The sequence below is a fragment of the Thamnophis sirtalis genome, unplaced genomic scaffold (assembly GCF_051295495.1).
Source record: "Thamnophis sirtalis isolate CommonGarterSnake01/CBP01778 unplaced genomic scaffold, rThaSir2_p1.2 scaffold_10, whole genome shotgun sequence".
NCBI classification, from domain to species: Eukaryota; Metazoa; Chordata; class Lepidosauria; order Squamata; family Natricidae; genus Thamnophis; species Thamnophis sirtalis.
Window position 1 is genome coordinate 62,829,440 of NW_028261390.1, and position 16,467 is coordinate 62,845,906.

The following is a 16,467-nucleotide window of genomic DNA, read 5'->3' on the forward strand; positions in this document are numbered from 1 at the left end:
CTACCTGTTTGCCCGATCCAGGCCGATCTGGGTGCAACCCACCTCTGCTGGTTGGCCTGCAGCCCTAAATCATAATGTGGTTGCTTATTTTTCATTTAGTATGAGACCAAACTTCGTTTGGAATTCTAGTTGAAAATTGAATCCATTGTCCTGTTATTATTCTCTACAATTGGGAGTGAGGAAGTAGTTAGATGCCTTCCAAACCTAGAGAATGCTTGAAGGCGCCATGATTGTGTGCCATTGATGAGTTCTCCTACCATCAATTGGTCAAATCTCACAGTCTTCATCAGATCTTCTGGTAGCAATTTTATTAATTCATCAGTTGCAGAAAGCTTCCTTTTTCATGTCCTAAAGTCCTGACTCATCCAGAGTTGGCAGACAATAAAGTTTCCTCCAATGAAAGGACCTCAGTAACAGAACGGGAATGCTAGATATTGCTTCTTATTAGCCAGTGAAAGAGGAAAAAGGGGAAATGCCGGTGAACTACATTGATTAAGTAGATTTCTGTTTGAAATTGCAGCCATGAATGTTCTTCAACATACTTGAGAGACCGCCTGCTGCCAATTACCTCCCACAGACCCATTAGATCTCACAGGGTTGGCCTCCTCCGGGTGCCATCTACCAGCCAATGCCACCTGGCTATTACCCGGGGGAGGGCCTTCTCTGTGGCAGCTCCGGCCCTCTGGAATGAACTCCCTGCAGGGATTCGGACCCTCACCACTCTCCAGGCCTTCTGAAAAGCCGTCAAAACCTGGCTTTGCCGGCAGGCCTGGGGGTGATGAGTTCCCTCCCCTCTCGACATATGGTTGTGCGACTGTTGTTTACTTTTATTATTTGTATTTTGTTTTTTATGTTCCCCCTTTTCCCCCTTGAATTGTTTGCTGCCCTGAGTCCTCGCGGAGAAGGGCGGCATACAAATAATAAAATACAATACACTACAATAGAAAAGTTCTGTGTTTCAAAGCATGGCCGTCTCTTCTCACAGAATTACTTCCTGCTGATTGCTACTCATTTACTTATCTTTTCCTCTGGCAGTGCCACCTCAAATCGGGGAGAATGCGCTCCTATCTTCTGTGGATTCCTACAAGTATGGCTCCACCCAAACTCTTACGTGTACGGTGTATGCGGCTCCCATGGTGAGGCACATTCAGTGGTACTGGCAACTGGAAGAAGAATGCACTTTCAATCCACAGTAAGCAGAACGCGATTTCCCAGTGATTGCTTCCCCCCTGCCCCTCCGTGCATTTGATTTTGTACAAATACATTGTGTTGGTGACTTGTTTGGACATCTCTTGGCAAATCTCTTCTGATCCTTTGGAAAATTATTTCCCCGGAGATAAGGCAGGTCCCCCGTCTCCTATCCTTTTGAAAAAGGGTTAAAACATGGCTCCATGGCCATGCTTGAGAAGGCCAAAAGAGCATAGAGTTGTGAGGTTGCTTAGTGCCACGAGAGTCCTTGCTTTGCCTTTCCCCACCGATTTTTAACAGGGTTATTCTTGCCTCCTTTAAAACAAAATACCATATTTTTTAAAAAAATCTTGAACTCAAAATTTTAACGCCAGCATTTTAATTTTTGGTATTTCAATGTTTTATGGTGCACCGCCCAGAAACCCTCTTTGAGGGAGACGGGTGGTTTGGAAATGTGAAAAATAAATAAATAATGCCTACCTACATCCGGTTATGCCACAATTCAAAACTAGACAGATTCCCTCCGGTTTCATTGGTACTTTGCTCAATAGTAGTAACTGTGAGGGGGATCTTGGAGTCCTAGTGGACAACCATTTAAATTGGAGCCAGCCGTGGGCAGCAGCTGCCAAAACAGCCAACGCAGTTCTAGGCTGCATAAACAGAGGGATAGAATCAAGATCACGTGAAGTGTTGATACCACTTTATAAGGCCTTGGTAAGGCCACACTTGGAATATTGCGTTCAGTTTTGGTCGCCACGATGTAGAAAAAATGTGGAGACTCTAGAAAGAGTGCAGAGAAGAGCAACAAAGAGGATTAGGGGACTGGAGGCTAAAACATATGAAGAACGGTTGCAGGAACTGGGTATGTCTAGTTTAATGAAAAGAAGGACTAAGGGAGACATGATAGCAGTGTTCCAATATCTCAGGGGCTGCCAGAAAGAAGAGGGAGTCAAGCTATTATCCAAAGCATCTGAGGGCAGGACAAGAAGCAATGGGTGGAAACTAATCAAAGAGAGAAGCAACTTAAAACTAAAGAGAAATTTCCCGACAGTTAGAACAATTAATCAGTGGAACAACTTGCCTCCAGAATTTGTGAATGCTCCAACAGTGGACGTTTTTAAGATGTTGGATATCCATTTGTCTGATGGTTTCATGTCTAAACAAGGGGCTGGACTAGAAGACCTCCAAGGTCCCTTCCAACCCTGTCTATTCTATTCTATTCTATTCTATTCTATTCTATTCTATTCTATTCTATTCTATTCCACTGCACTCCACTCCACTCCACTTCACTCCACTCTACCCTACTCTACTCTACACTACTGTACTCATTGTATGCCAGATTTTGGCTAGAGCTGACTGCTGGTTCTCTGTTTTGGAATTTGTTGTTGTTGTTGTTGATACACATAACAGATCTGTAGTGTTCTCCGTCAGTTTTCTCTCTCCTGGGACAAACCAGGCCTTCATTTGGCTGGGTGTCTTATCTCTATGAAAGTGAATGTCAGCGGAAACCCTTTGATTGATGGCAGGAGTGATAGAGTGAGCTTCTGACCAAGGGCCACTTCGCTTCCCTTATCTGAATTTTGCACAAGAACAGACTTCCTTTTAGAATAAAAAAAGAAAAAGAGAAGGGAATCTGTTTTCCTGTTGTTGTTTTGAAAACAACTTCCTTTCTGTCTTCTTCCTTTGGTGCCTAACTATTTCCTATGCAAGTCTGGGTACTCCAGAGAAATATTGATTTGCACATTAACCTTTGCCTTTCTTTTAACAAAATTCACTCCGATTTGTTGGTTTATTTGCAAAACACTATTTCCTACCTTTAATATCTAACTGGGCTGAGCTGGCCAAAATAAGGACAATTTACCTTGAGATTTACCCTCTTCTTTGTAGCAGCCCTTTAGATATTGGAACACTGTTATCATGTCAACCTTAGTCCTTTTCTTCATCAAACTAGCCGTACCCAATTTCTGCAACCGTTCTTTGTATGTTTTAGCCTCGAGTCACTAATCATCTTTGTTGCTTTTCTTTGTACTCTTTCTAGAGTCTCCACATCTTTTTTTACATTGTTGTGGTGACCAAGGTTATTTACACAATCAGATATTCTCATTGAGTCACTATATTCATAAAGCCCATATAAGCAACTTCTACATCCCTACGTAAATCCATCTTCAGCTGTAGAACTCCCATGGAGGTCAGCTGATCACTTAGCTACAACATGTTGGAAGTAAGACCTTAATTAGACTTAGACATGAGATGATTTCATTCCCCTACTCCAAGGGATTCATGCAAAGAGAGATCACTGGTACATGGTTTTAAATCCCACTTTCCAATTCATTCATTCATTCATTCATTCATTCATTTATACATTCATTCATTCAATTTCTATAGCCACCAATCTTAGTCAATGAGTCTGGGTGGCTTACAATTCAAAAAAAAAATATTACAGTTAAAAATGCTAAAACTTTTTAAAATAATAAAAATAAAAGCATTCAATCTCACTTTCCAATCCATCCATCCATCCATCCATCCATCCATCCATCCATCCATCCATCCATTCAATTTCTATAGCCACCAATCTTAGTCAATGAATCTGGATGGCTTACAATTCAAAAAATATATATTACAGTTAAAAATGCTACAAAACTTTTTAAAATAATAAAAAGAAAAGCACTCAATCTCACTTTCCAATCCATCCATCCATCCATCCATCCATCCATCCATCCATCCATCCATCCATCCATCCATCCATCCATTCAATTTCTATAGCCACCAATCTTAGTCAATGAATCTGGATGGCTTACAATTCAAAAAATATATATTACAGTTAAAAATGCTAAAAAACTTTTTAAAATAATAAAAAGAAAAGCACTCAATCTCACTTTCCAAACCATCCATCCATCCATCCAGGTTCCACCACAAAACCGCGGTAGACAAAAGCGCGCTCGACAAAAGTGCATACGTGACGTCATCACAGCGCGACGAAAACATCGCGCTGTGATCGGTAAATGTAAAATTAAAGCGAAAACCTTACCCTAAACCTAACCCTTAACCTAACCCTAACCCTAACCCTAAACCTAACCCTTAACCTAATGCTAAACCTAACGCTAACCCTTAACCTAACGCTAAACCTAACCCTAACGCTCTAAACCTAACCCTAACGCTCTAAACCTAACCCTAACCCTTAACCTAACCCTAACCCTTAACCTAACCCTAACCCTAAACCTAACCCTTACCTTTATGTGAATCGGCTTGCTTTAATTTTATTTTTATAAAGCGTCACGTACGCGCTTTCGTCGAGCGCGCTTTTGTGGACCGCGCTTTTGACGGGTCACGTTCCATCCATCCATCCATTCAATTTCTATAGCCACCAATCTTAGTCAATGAATCTGGATGGCTTACAATTCAAAAAAAATATATTACAGTTAAAAATGCTAAAAAACTTTTTAAAACAATAAAACAAAAGCACTCAAAAGGTCTAGATCTCTCTCTCTCTCTCTCTCTCTCTCTCTCTCTCTCTCTCTCTCTCTCTCTCTCTCTCTCACACACACACACACACACACACACACACACACACACACACACACACACAAGCTACATGACCAGTTAACAATCGTAGCGTATTGGAGAGATAATGTTGCACAATGCTTCACAAGAAATATTGCAATATTTGAAGATGTTTCGCTTCTCATCCAATAAGCTTCTTCGCTTCTTATCCAAGAAGCGAAACGCCTGCAAGGAAAAAACAGAAACTCCAGTTGCCTCTTGAAAAAAAAAAGCACCTTTGGGACAGCAGGTGGCAAACTACAATTTTTCCTGCAATGTTTCTTGTGAAGTATTTAAAAAAAGGCACCTGTTCTGACCTAGGCTTCCCCAAACCACGAAGCAGACTCCTGGTCTCAACAAAACCCCCTTTTTATTAAGTTGCTGTGATTCCTCCCATTCGCATCCAGCAAAGTCTTTCAAGGGAGGATTTACAGTCACAGACCTTATCTGGCTTGGAAAGCTGACAGGCCGATGTCTTCAAAACTTGGCAAGGAGTCCCAGAGAGTCACGAACTAATTAAGCGAACTAATTGTCTCCTGCAAACTCCGCTCTTCTTTTATTCCCTCTGGGAGGGGCCATTCACCATCCACCTGTGGCCTTACTCCCAAGTCGACCCCTGTTCTTTAGCTGATCCCTTCGTCTGGTAACTCTGCGCGTGCACACCCTGGGAACAGGCTCCAGCTGTTCATCTGCCTCACTGATGTCTGACTCTGAAGGCAGCTGATAACTGGCATATGGCTCTGGCCCCCTCTCTGCCTCTGACACAGAGCCCTCATCAGAGCCTTCCCCAGACTCCAGGACTGGCCCATCTTCCTCCCCAACCTCCTCACTGTCCGAATTTGCTGCCAGATCCACTGGCTACTGGCGGGCCACAACAGCATTTTTGGGACAACCATGACCTGGATGAGTGAGAATCTCCATAGACATTTGCAAGAGCCGAGGTGGCGCGGTGGTTAGGGTGCAGTACTGCAGGCCATTTCAGCTGACTCTTATCTGCAGTTCAGCGGTTCTAATCTCACCGGCTCAAGGTTGACTCAGCCTTCCATCCTTCCGAGGTGGGTGAAATGAGGACCCAGACTGTGGGGGGCGATATGCTGACTCTGTAAACCGCTTAGAGAGGGCTGAAAGCCCCATGAAGCGGTATATAAGTCTAACTGCTATTGCTATTGCCATCTGATATTAACAATTGTGATACTTTTTTGGTGATAATTTTGTTAGCAAAGCACCCAAGTGTAAGAGGACATTTCTTTGATTTTTCTCAGCCAAGCTGGAATGGGGAACAATCCCTATGCATGTAAGAAGTGGAAAACCATAGAAGACCGACGAGGGGGAAATCAGATTGAGATCTTAAAAGACCAGTTTGTTGCTATAGCTGGGAAAATGAAGGTGAGGCATGGATTTCTTACTTGCTGTTTGCAAAGCTGGTGGAAAGTTGGGCGGTAGAATTTAAGTTGCTACGTTGGGCTTAAACAAAATTCCATATAAATAAAGAACTGTGCATAAAAAAAGAAAATGACACAATCCCATGACCGAAAACTGAGCATCCCTTGGCTCCAGAATGTTACCTGCTGGTCTTAATTATCATTTAGCCCCAGTAACTTAGTGGTAAAAAGGTGGCTCAGTGGCTAAGACGCTGGGCTTGTCAATCAGAAAGGTCGGCAGCTTGGCAGTTCAAATCCCTAGTGCTGCCTAATGGAGTGAGTTCCTGTTACTTGTCCCAGCTCAAAAGCACGTCAAAAATGCAAGTAGAAAAATAGGAACCACCTTTGGTGGGAAGGTAACAGCATTCCGTGCGCCTTCAGCATTTAGTCATGCCAGCCACATGACCATGGAGAAAGGTCGGCAGTTTGGCAGTTCAAATCCCTAGTGCTGCCTAATGGAGTGAGTTCCTGTTACTTGTCCCAGCTTCTGCCAACATAGCAGTTCAAAGGCACGGCAAAAATGCAAGTAGAAAAATAGGAACCACCTTTGGAGGGAAAGTAACAGCGTTCCATGCGCCTTCAGCATTTAGTCATGTCAGCCACATGACCACGGAGACGTCTTCGTACAGCGCTGGCTCTTCGGCTTTGAAACGGAGATGAGCATCACCCCCTAGAGTTGGGAACGACTAGCACATATGTGCAAGGGGAACCTTTACCTTTAACTTAGTGGTAAAATAGATTTCATAGTATAATGGATCAAGCTAAACAAAACTTAGCAGGTATTTTTTTGTTACCATTATTAATCATCTCTAACATTTATTATCATAAATAAATGCATTGAAATGCTAATTTTGAAGGGTCTACAAAAGGTTTACAAAAGATAAATTTTAAAAGATTTGAAACTAAGCCGTTGGGTTTAGTTAGAAATGGCATTTTAATTGTTCTTGGAAATTTGTAATATGATATGAGAAGCCATATAGAAAGGATGCTAATGATAACTGTCGCATGTGTGTTTACCTGGGGCCCATAAGATAATGGCTTTTCTCCAGGAAGCATACAGTTTTGTTTATAGCTTAAGGCTGAAATTTTAAGCAACATTATTTAATATTTACTGCCTCTATTTGTATTACGGTTTTTAGGTCAATGAATCAATTCTTAGCAGAAAATTCATTCTGAATCTGAACTCAAGAAGTCTAAGTTTTGCATGAGTCATGGATCAGCCCAATCAGTGTGATATCGAAAGATATTTCTGGAGAATGTGCTGGTTTTTTCAGCTTCACTCCATCCCTGGATTTTTATGGACAACAATAAGCTCTCTATTGGGAGAGTTGAGGAATGATAAACAGTTTACTTCTATTCATCTCAGAGGGTAGTCAATCTAAATTTCAGATGCCAATACATCAGGGGTGGGTTCCTGCCAGTTCTAACCTCTTCTATAGAAGAGGTTCCACAAATCTACAGTGCTGTTTAGAACCGGTTCCAGCTCCCTCCCCCTGGCCATCTGCACATCATCAAGATGAAGAGCAAGAGGAGGCGTTCTCTACAAGAGATCCACAAATCTTAAAGCTGTCAAGTTTGAACACCCCTGGGGGCGTTTCTAAAGGGTTAGGGGTGCAAGGGTCTTGTAACTTGACAGCTTTAAGACTTATGTGCTTCAAATGCCAGAGTTTCTGAGCCAACATTTTGGTTGCTAAGCAAGAGCGTGGTTAAGTGAGTTTCACCACATTTTACAAGTTGGCCACGCCCACCCAGTCACATGGTTGCCAAGCCACTCCCACCCAGTCACATGGCTGCCAAGCCACTCCCACCCAGTCACATGCTCATCAAGCCACTCCCACAAAGCAAGCCATACCTACAGAAGAGGTTCTAAAAAAAATTGAAACCCACCACTGCAATACATCCATCACAGGTGGATTGTGTTGCAGTAGAAGGAATAGCTTGGCTATTCCAATGGAACAAGATAGCTTGTTCCATTGACTCATTTTGCAAACGACCAGCTCAAGACTTTAGCCTTAAATCACTTGACTTGTTCTCTTGTAGACGGTCAGCAGCCTCACCATTCAAGCAGCAAATGTGTCCACCTTCTACAGATGTGTGGCAAAGAATAAAGCTGGAGAAGGCGAACGAATCATCTCCTTTCATGTAACTAGTAAGTCTTGCTTTCCCAACTTATCTGTCACATTTTTCTAAGGCAATTTGTGCGTGCTTCCAAAATGAATGTAAAAGAACACGGCAAGAAGGCCAGGTTTGCTAGGATCAAGGAACAGCCTGGATGTGAATGAGCAGAATTCACAGTAAATTAATAAAAGGGTTTTTTGTCGGGACGAGGAGTTTGCTTCATGCTCTTGGAAAGCCTAGGTCAGAAGAGAAATGGACGACTGCTGTCAAACACCAGGCTTATAGCATCCCTCCTTTGAAACTTTCCTCGGGGAAGAGGTTTTCTCGGAAGGTTCAGCTTCACCCACTCTGGGTTGAAAGAATGTTCTTTTTAGTCTATGGCCCATCCTTGAAGTAATAGCAATAGCAGTTAGACTTATATACTGCTTCATAGGGCTTTCAGCCCTCTCTAAGCGGTTTACAGAGTCAGCATATCACCCCCACAGTCTGGGTCCTCATTTCACCCACCTCGGAAGGATGGAAGGCTGAGTCAACCTTGAGCCGGTGAGATTAGAACCGCTGAACTGCAGATAGCAGTCAGCTGAAGTGGCCTGCAGTACTGCACTCTACCCACTGCGCCACCTCGGCTCACCTCGGAAGTAGCGGATAGAAACAGAGTCTGCTCATCTCCAGCATTTTCCAGGAAATGTTAAGATGACAGTTGCAATTGCTTGATCAAAACCTTCTCCCTTTTTCATACATGTGAAAAGGGCTGAGGTTTTTGCCTGAGTCATTTGCCTGAGCTGTGGTGGTGCAGTGGGTAGAGTGCAGTATCTCAGGCTACTTCTGCTGACTGCTGGCTGCCTGCAGTTTGGCAGTTCGATTCTCACCGGCTCAAGGTTGACTCAGCCTTCCATCCTTCCAAAGTCAGTAAAATGAGGACCCAGATTGTTGGGGGCAATAGGCGGATTCTGTAAACCACTTAGAGGTGGTTACAAAGCACTGGAAAGCAGTTTATACCGTATTTTTCGGAGTATAAGATGCACCTTTTCCCTCAAAAAAGAGAGTGAAAATCTGGGTGCATCTTATACACTGAATACAGCATTTTCGGCCTACTGAAACTCCGTCCCCTTTGCAAAAATGGACGTGCAAAGGGTTAAGGAAGCTTGCAAAGTGCTCCTGAGGGGTGGGGAGGGCAAAAAAGATAATAAAATGGGGTGTTTTTGTCTCCCCCAGCCCAAGGAGCACTCTACACGCCTCCCAAAGCTTCTGCATGTCCCCCCTTTTTTTGCAGAAGCTAAGGCATGCAGAGGGTTTGGGAGGGATGCAAGAGTGCAAAAACTTTTTTTTAATATTGACCTCTTCAAAATCATGGTGCGTCTTATACTCCGATGGGTCTTATAGTCCGAAAAATACAGTAAGTCTTAGTGCTATTGCTATTGTAGTTGTTTTCCTGTGTTGAATATCCCTGAAGAGATCTCGGAATATTTCAAAGGCTCCTGAAGCATTATTATCTCTTAGAGGATGACAGGCAGTGGCTCTCTGATATTTTCCTTCAGATCCTTTCTGATCCTTTTCCTTTTATTCCCAGGAGGCCTTGAGATCAGCCTTCAGCCTCAAGGCCAGCCTACTAAGAAGCACAACGTAACCTTGCAATGCACCGCAGGCAAGCACACCTTTGAAAGTCTCACCTGGTTTAAATTCACCCCTCGTGTTTCAAGGACTCACCTGGATAGACTGCCTATGCCTGTTTGCAAGAATTTGGAGGCCCTCCAGAAACTGAATGGCACCACCATAAAGGCCAATAGGGAGACCGTTACCATGAGTCTCTTTCTCCACAATATCACCCTCCAAGATAGCGGGGAGTACGTGTGCATCGCTGTGGATAGAAAGAGCAAAACCCAACACTGCCTTGTCAAACACCTCACCATTCATGGTAAGTCCAATCAGTGGCGGGATTCAATTTTTTTTACTATCGGTTCTGTGGGTGTGGCTTGGTGGCCATGGCATGGATTGGTGGCAAGGGAACAATACTGAAAAATCCGACTCCTGGGGGAAGGATACTGTAAAATCTCCATTCACTCCCCACTGCTGGGGGAAGGATACTGTAAAATCTCCATTTCCACCCCACTCCAGGGAAGGATACTGTAAAATCTCCATTCACTCCCCACTGCTGGGGAAAGGATACTGTAAAATCTCCATTCACTCCCCACTGCTGGGGGAAGGATACTGTAAAATCTCCATTCCACCCCACTGCTGGGGAAAGGATACTGTAAAATCCCCATTCCCAACCTGCTTTCCAGCTCTGTTCTCCTGTGCAGGGCAACAAAGAAGACCCAGCCTATCAGCTGGGACGGGAGACAGCAAATAGATGGGGACGGGGGCCACTCAGAGGTGATATTTGCTGGTTCTCTGAACTACTTAAAATTTCCACTATCGGTTCTCCAGAACTGGTTAGAACCGGCTGAATACCACCTCTGAGTCCAATGCTGTATGGGAAAATGTTGTATTCAATTTTTATTCAATCTATTTTTCATCCTAATTGAATCCGTCCAAGGATAAGAAAAAAGAAAATCAGGTTCACCCGTGTTTCTATATATGCCCCTCACTTTAACGGTAGTGTTCCTTTTAAATGCTTTGTGGCAAGGATAGTTAATTTTATTGGTAGACAAAGGCTCTATATGGTGGGCGCGGAGAGAAATCAAATTTTGTCCAACGGCAGGCTTGGAAATCACTGCATATTTTCATGTGTTTCCCAGCCTCCAAACGACAGGAAGTTGTGTGGTCAGTTTCCGCCATCATTGTCTAAGGAGGTCACCTTAGATCAATTTAACACTTAAGGAGTGGTTGTTGTGCAATGCAAGAAAATAGAGAGGAAAAGGCAGCATACCAAAATAGATATACGGTATTTAAGATATTCCCAAAGTGTGTCTTTTCTTGCAATGTAAAGCATTGGTTGAGTTGCATAAAAACATTGGTTTACTATGTAAAATATGGGTTGGGTCAGGGACGTGCAGTCAGGGGAGGCAGAGCCTCATCACTGTCATCATGAAAAGAAAAAAAAAATGTAAAAGGAAAAAGGCAAGAGCTGAGGTCAGGCTGAGCTACTTGCTGCCAGAGTCACCGGGGATGACTCTGCTTAGTGCTGAACTGTTTAAAAAAGCCTCTTAAAAAAGCGCCCTCTACAGGAGAAGGCAGGAGAATGACGTGCCTCATCTAGTCTGACTTTAGGCGTTTTATGATCACTCAAGCAGAGTTAAGCAAGGGTTAAAAGCCTAAAAATTCCTGATGTAGGTGAGGCACGTTGTTCTCCTGCCTCCTCCTGTAGAGGGTGCTTTTTTAGAGGCTTTTTTAAACAGTTAAGCAGACTCATCCACAAGTCTAAAAAAAATTGAAACCCACCACTGTGTCAGTGCCTCACCAGCCATAAATCTCACCGCACGTCACTGGGTTGGGTTGTGCAACTTTGTGGTGGGCCAAAGACTGTATTCAGTGTATAAGATGCACCCAGATTTTCAGCCTCTTTTTGGGGGAAATAGGTGCGTCTTATACTCCAAAAATTATGATAATCGCCATGTGTTTGAAGTGGCGCGCATGCTCACATTTTTGGTTCTGGGTGAACCGGTTGTTACATTATGTAATGCCCATCTCTGGCTGTTTTCATGTCTCCCAGGGATTTAGGTTGTGCTTCTGAAATAAATTAACGGACACAAACAAATTCCATGTATTTATGGTGGAACATTTTGTGTTCATTCTGCAATTTTAAGAAAGAACTTCTAGCAAGGCTCCTAAGCATTGTGTGCCTCCCATTGATTATAAGGAAGCATCGGTTGCTTTCAGGTTTGCCTTTCAGGGCCTGCTGTTAACACCTGTCTTTCTTGCAAACAGAACCAGTGGCACCTACAATTACAGGACACCCTCAGAATCAGACAACGAACATTGGCAAAACAATAGAAGTTGTCTGCACAGCAAGTGGAATTCCTTCCCCACACATCGCTTGGTTTAAAAACAACAATTCTCTGATTGAAGATTCAGGTGAGAAAGTGCTGCGGTCTGCCAGCAGTCTGCAGAGCTGGCAGTGAGGAGATTGGGGAGGTTGGGGAGGAACATGGGCCAGTCCTGGAGTCTGAGGAAGGCTCGGACGAGGGCTCTGCATCAGAGGCAGACAGGGGGCCCAGGCCATCTGGAAGTGTTGTGCTGCCTCTGGAACCTCCGGAGTCCGACATCAGCGAGGCAGAGGAACAGGGGGAGCCTGTTCCAAGTGTGCACCTGTGCAGAGCTGCCAGAAGGCAAGAACAGTTAAGAAAAAAGAGGCGACTCGGGAGTAAGGCTTGGAGATGATTGGCCCCTCCCATAAGACATAAAAGAGGAGCAAATGGACGAGAGCCTTTGAAGGAAGGAATTAGTTTGTTCTGGTCGGTTCAAACTCTGAGAAGCTCCGTTTGACTCTGTGCTCTGTTTGGCCTTGCAAAACTAATTGGAATTAGATCTCTGGCAGCGTTTCAAGGGAGATAAAGGCGGGTGCTTATCAGCATTACCCTGAAAGACTGTGGCAGACTTCTGCTGGACTCTTCACAGACTATTCGTGAATCATTACGGGCTGTGAATGACCATAATTCACAGCCGTTTAAATAAAAGGGTTTTTGGGCACTAAGCCTGTGATTCATGCTTTATCAGGAAGCCTAGCTCAGAACAGAAAGTTCTGCTCTCTCCAATTGCTCATGTTAAATTGCCTGTTGATGTTGCAATGCTCAATGTATTGCTTATTCAAGAATTATGTCGTCTATTATGTCTCTTAAATGCTCCTATCACTCATTGATAATTCAATGAACAAAGCTGTGATTCCATTGGACAATACGCTCCGTCCTTTTGTCTGACATCTGATACCTCTCCCGCTGATGCTTGTCGGTTACGTCTTTTAATAAGAGCTATATTAATTTCTTGCCCAATTCTTATCCCAGTAATCATCGACTTCATTCACAAAAAGGCATTATACAATTCATTGATCATGTTGAAGGGTTGCAGCGTGAAAACCATTGCCAGCTGATTTATTTGTTGTTGATTAAGCCAGTGGTCTCCAACCTTGGCAACTTTAAGACTTGTGGACTTCAACTCCCAGAGTTCCTCAGCCAGCAAAGCTTTGCTGGCTGATGAACTCTGGGAGTTGAAGTCCACAGGTCTTAAAGTTGCCAAGGTTGGAGACCACTGGATTAAGTAAAGTAACCAGCCCTCCCCGCAAAAAAAAATCATTAAAAAAACTTTGATTCAACAAAAAAATGATAAAGATATAGTTCCATCTGGAAAAACAGATGTCCAAAGCCCAACCAACTATTGGTTAATTATATTTACAGTCATCAGATTGGTACAGAGGTCATGCACTTTGATTGGGAGCCTCTCCTAAGGATAGAACTGTGTTGGGCTGGTTTCACTCATATTGTATCTCCATTATCATGACTATATATATATGTCTTAGGGTTGTACTTCATCACAAAAATCGATCCAGATTTTAATCCACCCAAGCTCAGGTTCAGATAGATGCGATATCCAGCTCCATAGCTCAGTTGTTAGCAAGAGCAAGAGCAGTTAGACTTATATACCGCTTCATAGGGCTTTCAGCCCTCTCTAAGCAGTTTACAGAGTCAGCATATTGCCCCCAACAATCCCGGTCCTCATTTTACCCACCTCGGAAGGATAGAAGGCTGAGTCAACCTTGAGCCGGTGAGATTTGAACAGCCGAACTGCAGAACTGCAGTCAGCTGAAGTAGCCTGCAGTGCTGCATTTAACCACTGCGCCACCTCAAAGAGAAATCGTAATGTGGAGTTTTAGAATGCTCCCATTTGGAGTCATAGCAAAAGACGTTATTTGTGTTTCTTGTTGTCTCTGCTACAAGGTATTGTCCTGAAGGATGGGAACCAACGGCTCACCATCCGAAGAGTGAGGAAGGAGGATGAAGGTCTTTATACGTGCCACGCCTGCAATGTCCTCGGTTGTACGAAAGCAGCTGCATTTTTTGAAGTGGAAGGTTGGTAGCATAATGCATTCCCAGGGTGATATTGGAAAGCCATTCTTTCTGTGTCCTTCCTCCTTAGAATTGTGTCATCTCTGTTGGTTAACTCCTTAGAACCGAGTTAACGCACTAATACGATCAGCAGCACTTAAAGAAAATTTATACAAAATGTTTTGTAAATGTGTTTTTATTTTCCATTTCCATTTTCGTACAGTCACATATAGCAATAATAACAATAGCAATAACAGTAGACTTATATACCGCTTCATAGGGCTTTCAGCCCTCTCTAAGCGGTTTACAGAGTCAGCATATTGCCCCCAACAACAATCCGGGTCCTCATTTTACCCACCTCGGAAGGATGGAAGGCTGAGTCAACCCTGAGCCGGTGAGATTTGAACCGCTGAACTGCTGTTCTGCATATACTGTGCAGAACCGGGGCCATATAACATTAAACAATAAACACAGCCATTCCTCTTGTCAATAATACCCCCCAAAATAGAAACCCAATGTACCTCTTCGACCCTCCATACACCCTTTCTTTCGCCCCCCTCCAACTTTCCATCTTCCCTCCATCATTCCCCTCTACCCTACTTCCCCTCCCCCTCTACCACTCCTCTCTCCCGATACACTCCCACCCTTCCTTCTCACCCTCCCTCCAATCCTCTCTCCCATCCTCTCTACCCCTCTTTCTTCTATCCCTCTACTCCTCCCTTCGGTGTATTTCTACTATCTATTAATATATTATTAATATGTTCAGAAAATTTATACAAAACGTTTTATCGTTGGCATTTATCACCAACAAGGTTGGCTAAAATGTACCCAAACATGAAGTGTAAAAAAGTACAAGGGACTTATTATCACATATAGTGGACCTTCCCGGAAACACAAAAATATTGGACAAAAATTTGGAAATGGGTGCAAGAAATTACAGGAGAATAGATAAAATAAAAACCCAAAAATCTTTCTACTGGGAATAATCAAAGGGGAATATACAAAGAAAATTAAGTACATATTAACACATCTGCTAACTACAGCTAGAATAGCATTTGCCCAATGCTGGAAACAAAATAATACCCCCTCGGACGAATTAGTGATAAAAAAACTTTGGATTGTGCAGAGATGGACAAATTAACACTGAAATTAAAAGATAAAGAAGAGTCGGAATATTATGAAATTTGGAACAATTGGTACAAATGGCTGCAAAACAAGAATAAAATTAATTAAGCCAAAAAAAAACAATATATATATAAATATATATAGAACTGTGTATAAAGGTGTATAAATATAGAAGCGAAATATTATATACATGTACAGGTATGATGACATAACAATGTTGCTATAATGACTGCAAGGTGTTGTAGGAGGGAAAAATAATAAAAAAATCTGCTAAAAAAAAACAACTGAGTTAACACATTAATGCAATTCCAGTTGCTAATTGATAGTGAAATAAAAACAGAGCTCAAGAGAAGCTTGCCAAATCTGGGGCCATACAGAAAATCCAGAAGCTGGATGGCAGCCATAGGAGAAGTGCCAAAATCTAAATGGAAGAGAAAACCTTGAAACCTAAGAGGGATGTGGATTCTACTATCAGGCATGAAAATCCAAATTTGCACACGAAAGTTCAATGAAACTGATTGATTGCTAAAAGTTTATGCACAGGAATCTTCTCAACGAATGGTTGGCAACCGGCTTAGAGTAGAAGAAGGGGACGTTAGACTGAGTTCTGTCGTGGCAGTGTAGGGATTTTCGCTCTTCACAGATTCTGCCAGATAGGTAGATATAGATATAGATGACCAGGACCGGTGGCTCAGTGGCGAAGACGCTGAGCGTGTTGATCAGAAAGTTTGGCAGTCCGGCGGTTCGAATCCCTAGCAATGCGTAATGGAGTGAGCTCCCGTTACTTGTCCCAGCTTCTGCCAACCTAGCATTCGAAAGCACATAAAAAATGCAAGTAGAAAAATAGGAATGACCTTTGGTGGGAAGGTAACAGCGCTTTGTGCACCTTCGGCATTGAGTCATGCCGGCCACATGACCACAGAGACGTCTTCGGACAGCGCTGGCTCTTCGGCTTTGAAACGGAGATGAACACCGCCTCCTAGAGTTGGGAACGACTAGCACGTATGTGCGAGGGGAAACTTTACCTTTATCTTATAGATATAGTTATAGATCAGGGGTGGGTGCTGCCAGCATTACTGCTGGTTTGTCAGATGCGC

At 43.1% G+C, this 16,467-nt stretch overlaps 1 protein-coding gene across 1 annotated transcript in view; it reads left to right on the plus strand.

The window, feature by feature from the left end:
• KDR (kinase insert domain receptor) overlaps window positions 1-16,467 on the plus strand; it is a 76,179-nt gene that overhangs the window by 35,694 nt on the left and 24,018 nt on the right. The window contains exons 10-15 of the mRNA XM_087724731.1: window positions 1,036-1,192; window positions 5,991-6,114; window positions 8,190-8,298; window positions 9,838-10,182; window positions 12,135-12,281; window positions 14,138-14,269. Of these exons, the coding sequence (XP_087580857.1) occupies window positions 1,036-1,192; window positions 5,991-6,114; window positions 8,190-8,298; window positions 9,838-10,182; window positions 12,135-12,281; window positions 14,138-14,269 (1,014 nt within the window). The remainder of the gene's footprint in view (window positions 1-1,035; window positions 1,193-5,990; window positions 6,115-8,189; window positions 8,299-9,837; window positions 10,183-12,134; window positions 12,282-14,137; window positions 14,270-16,467) is intronic.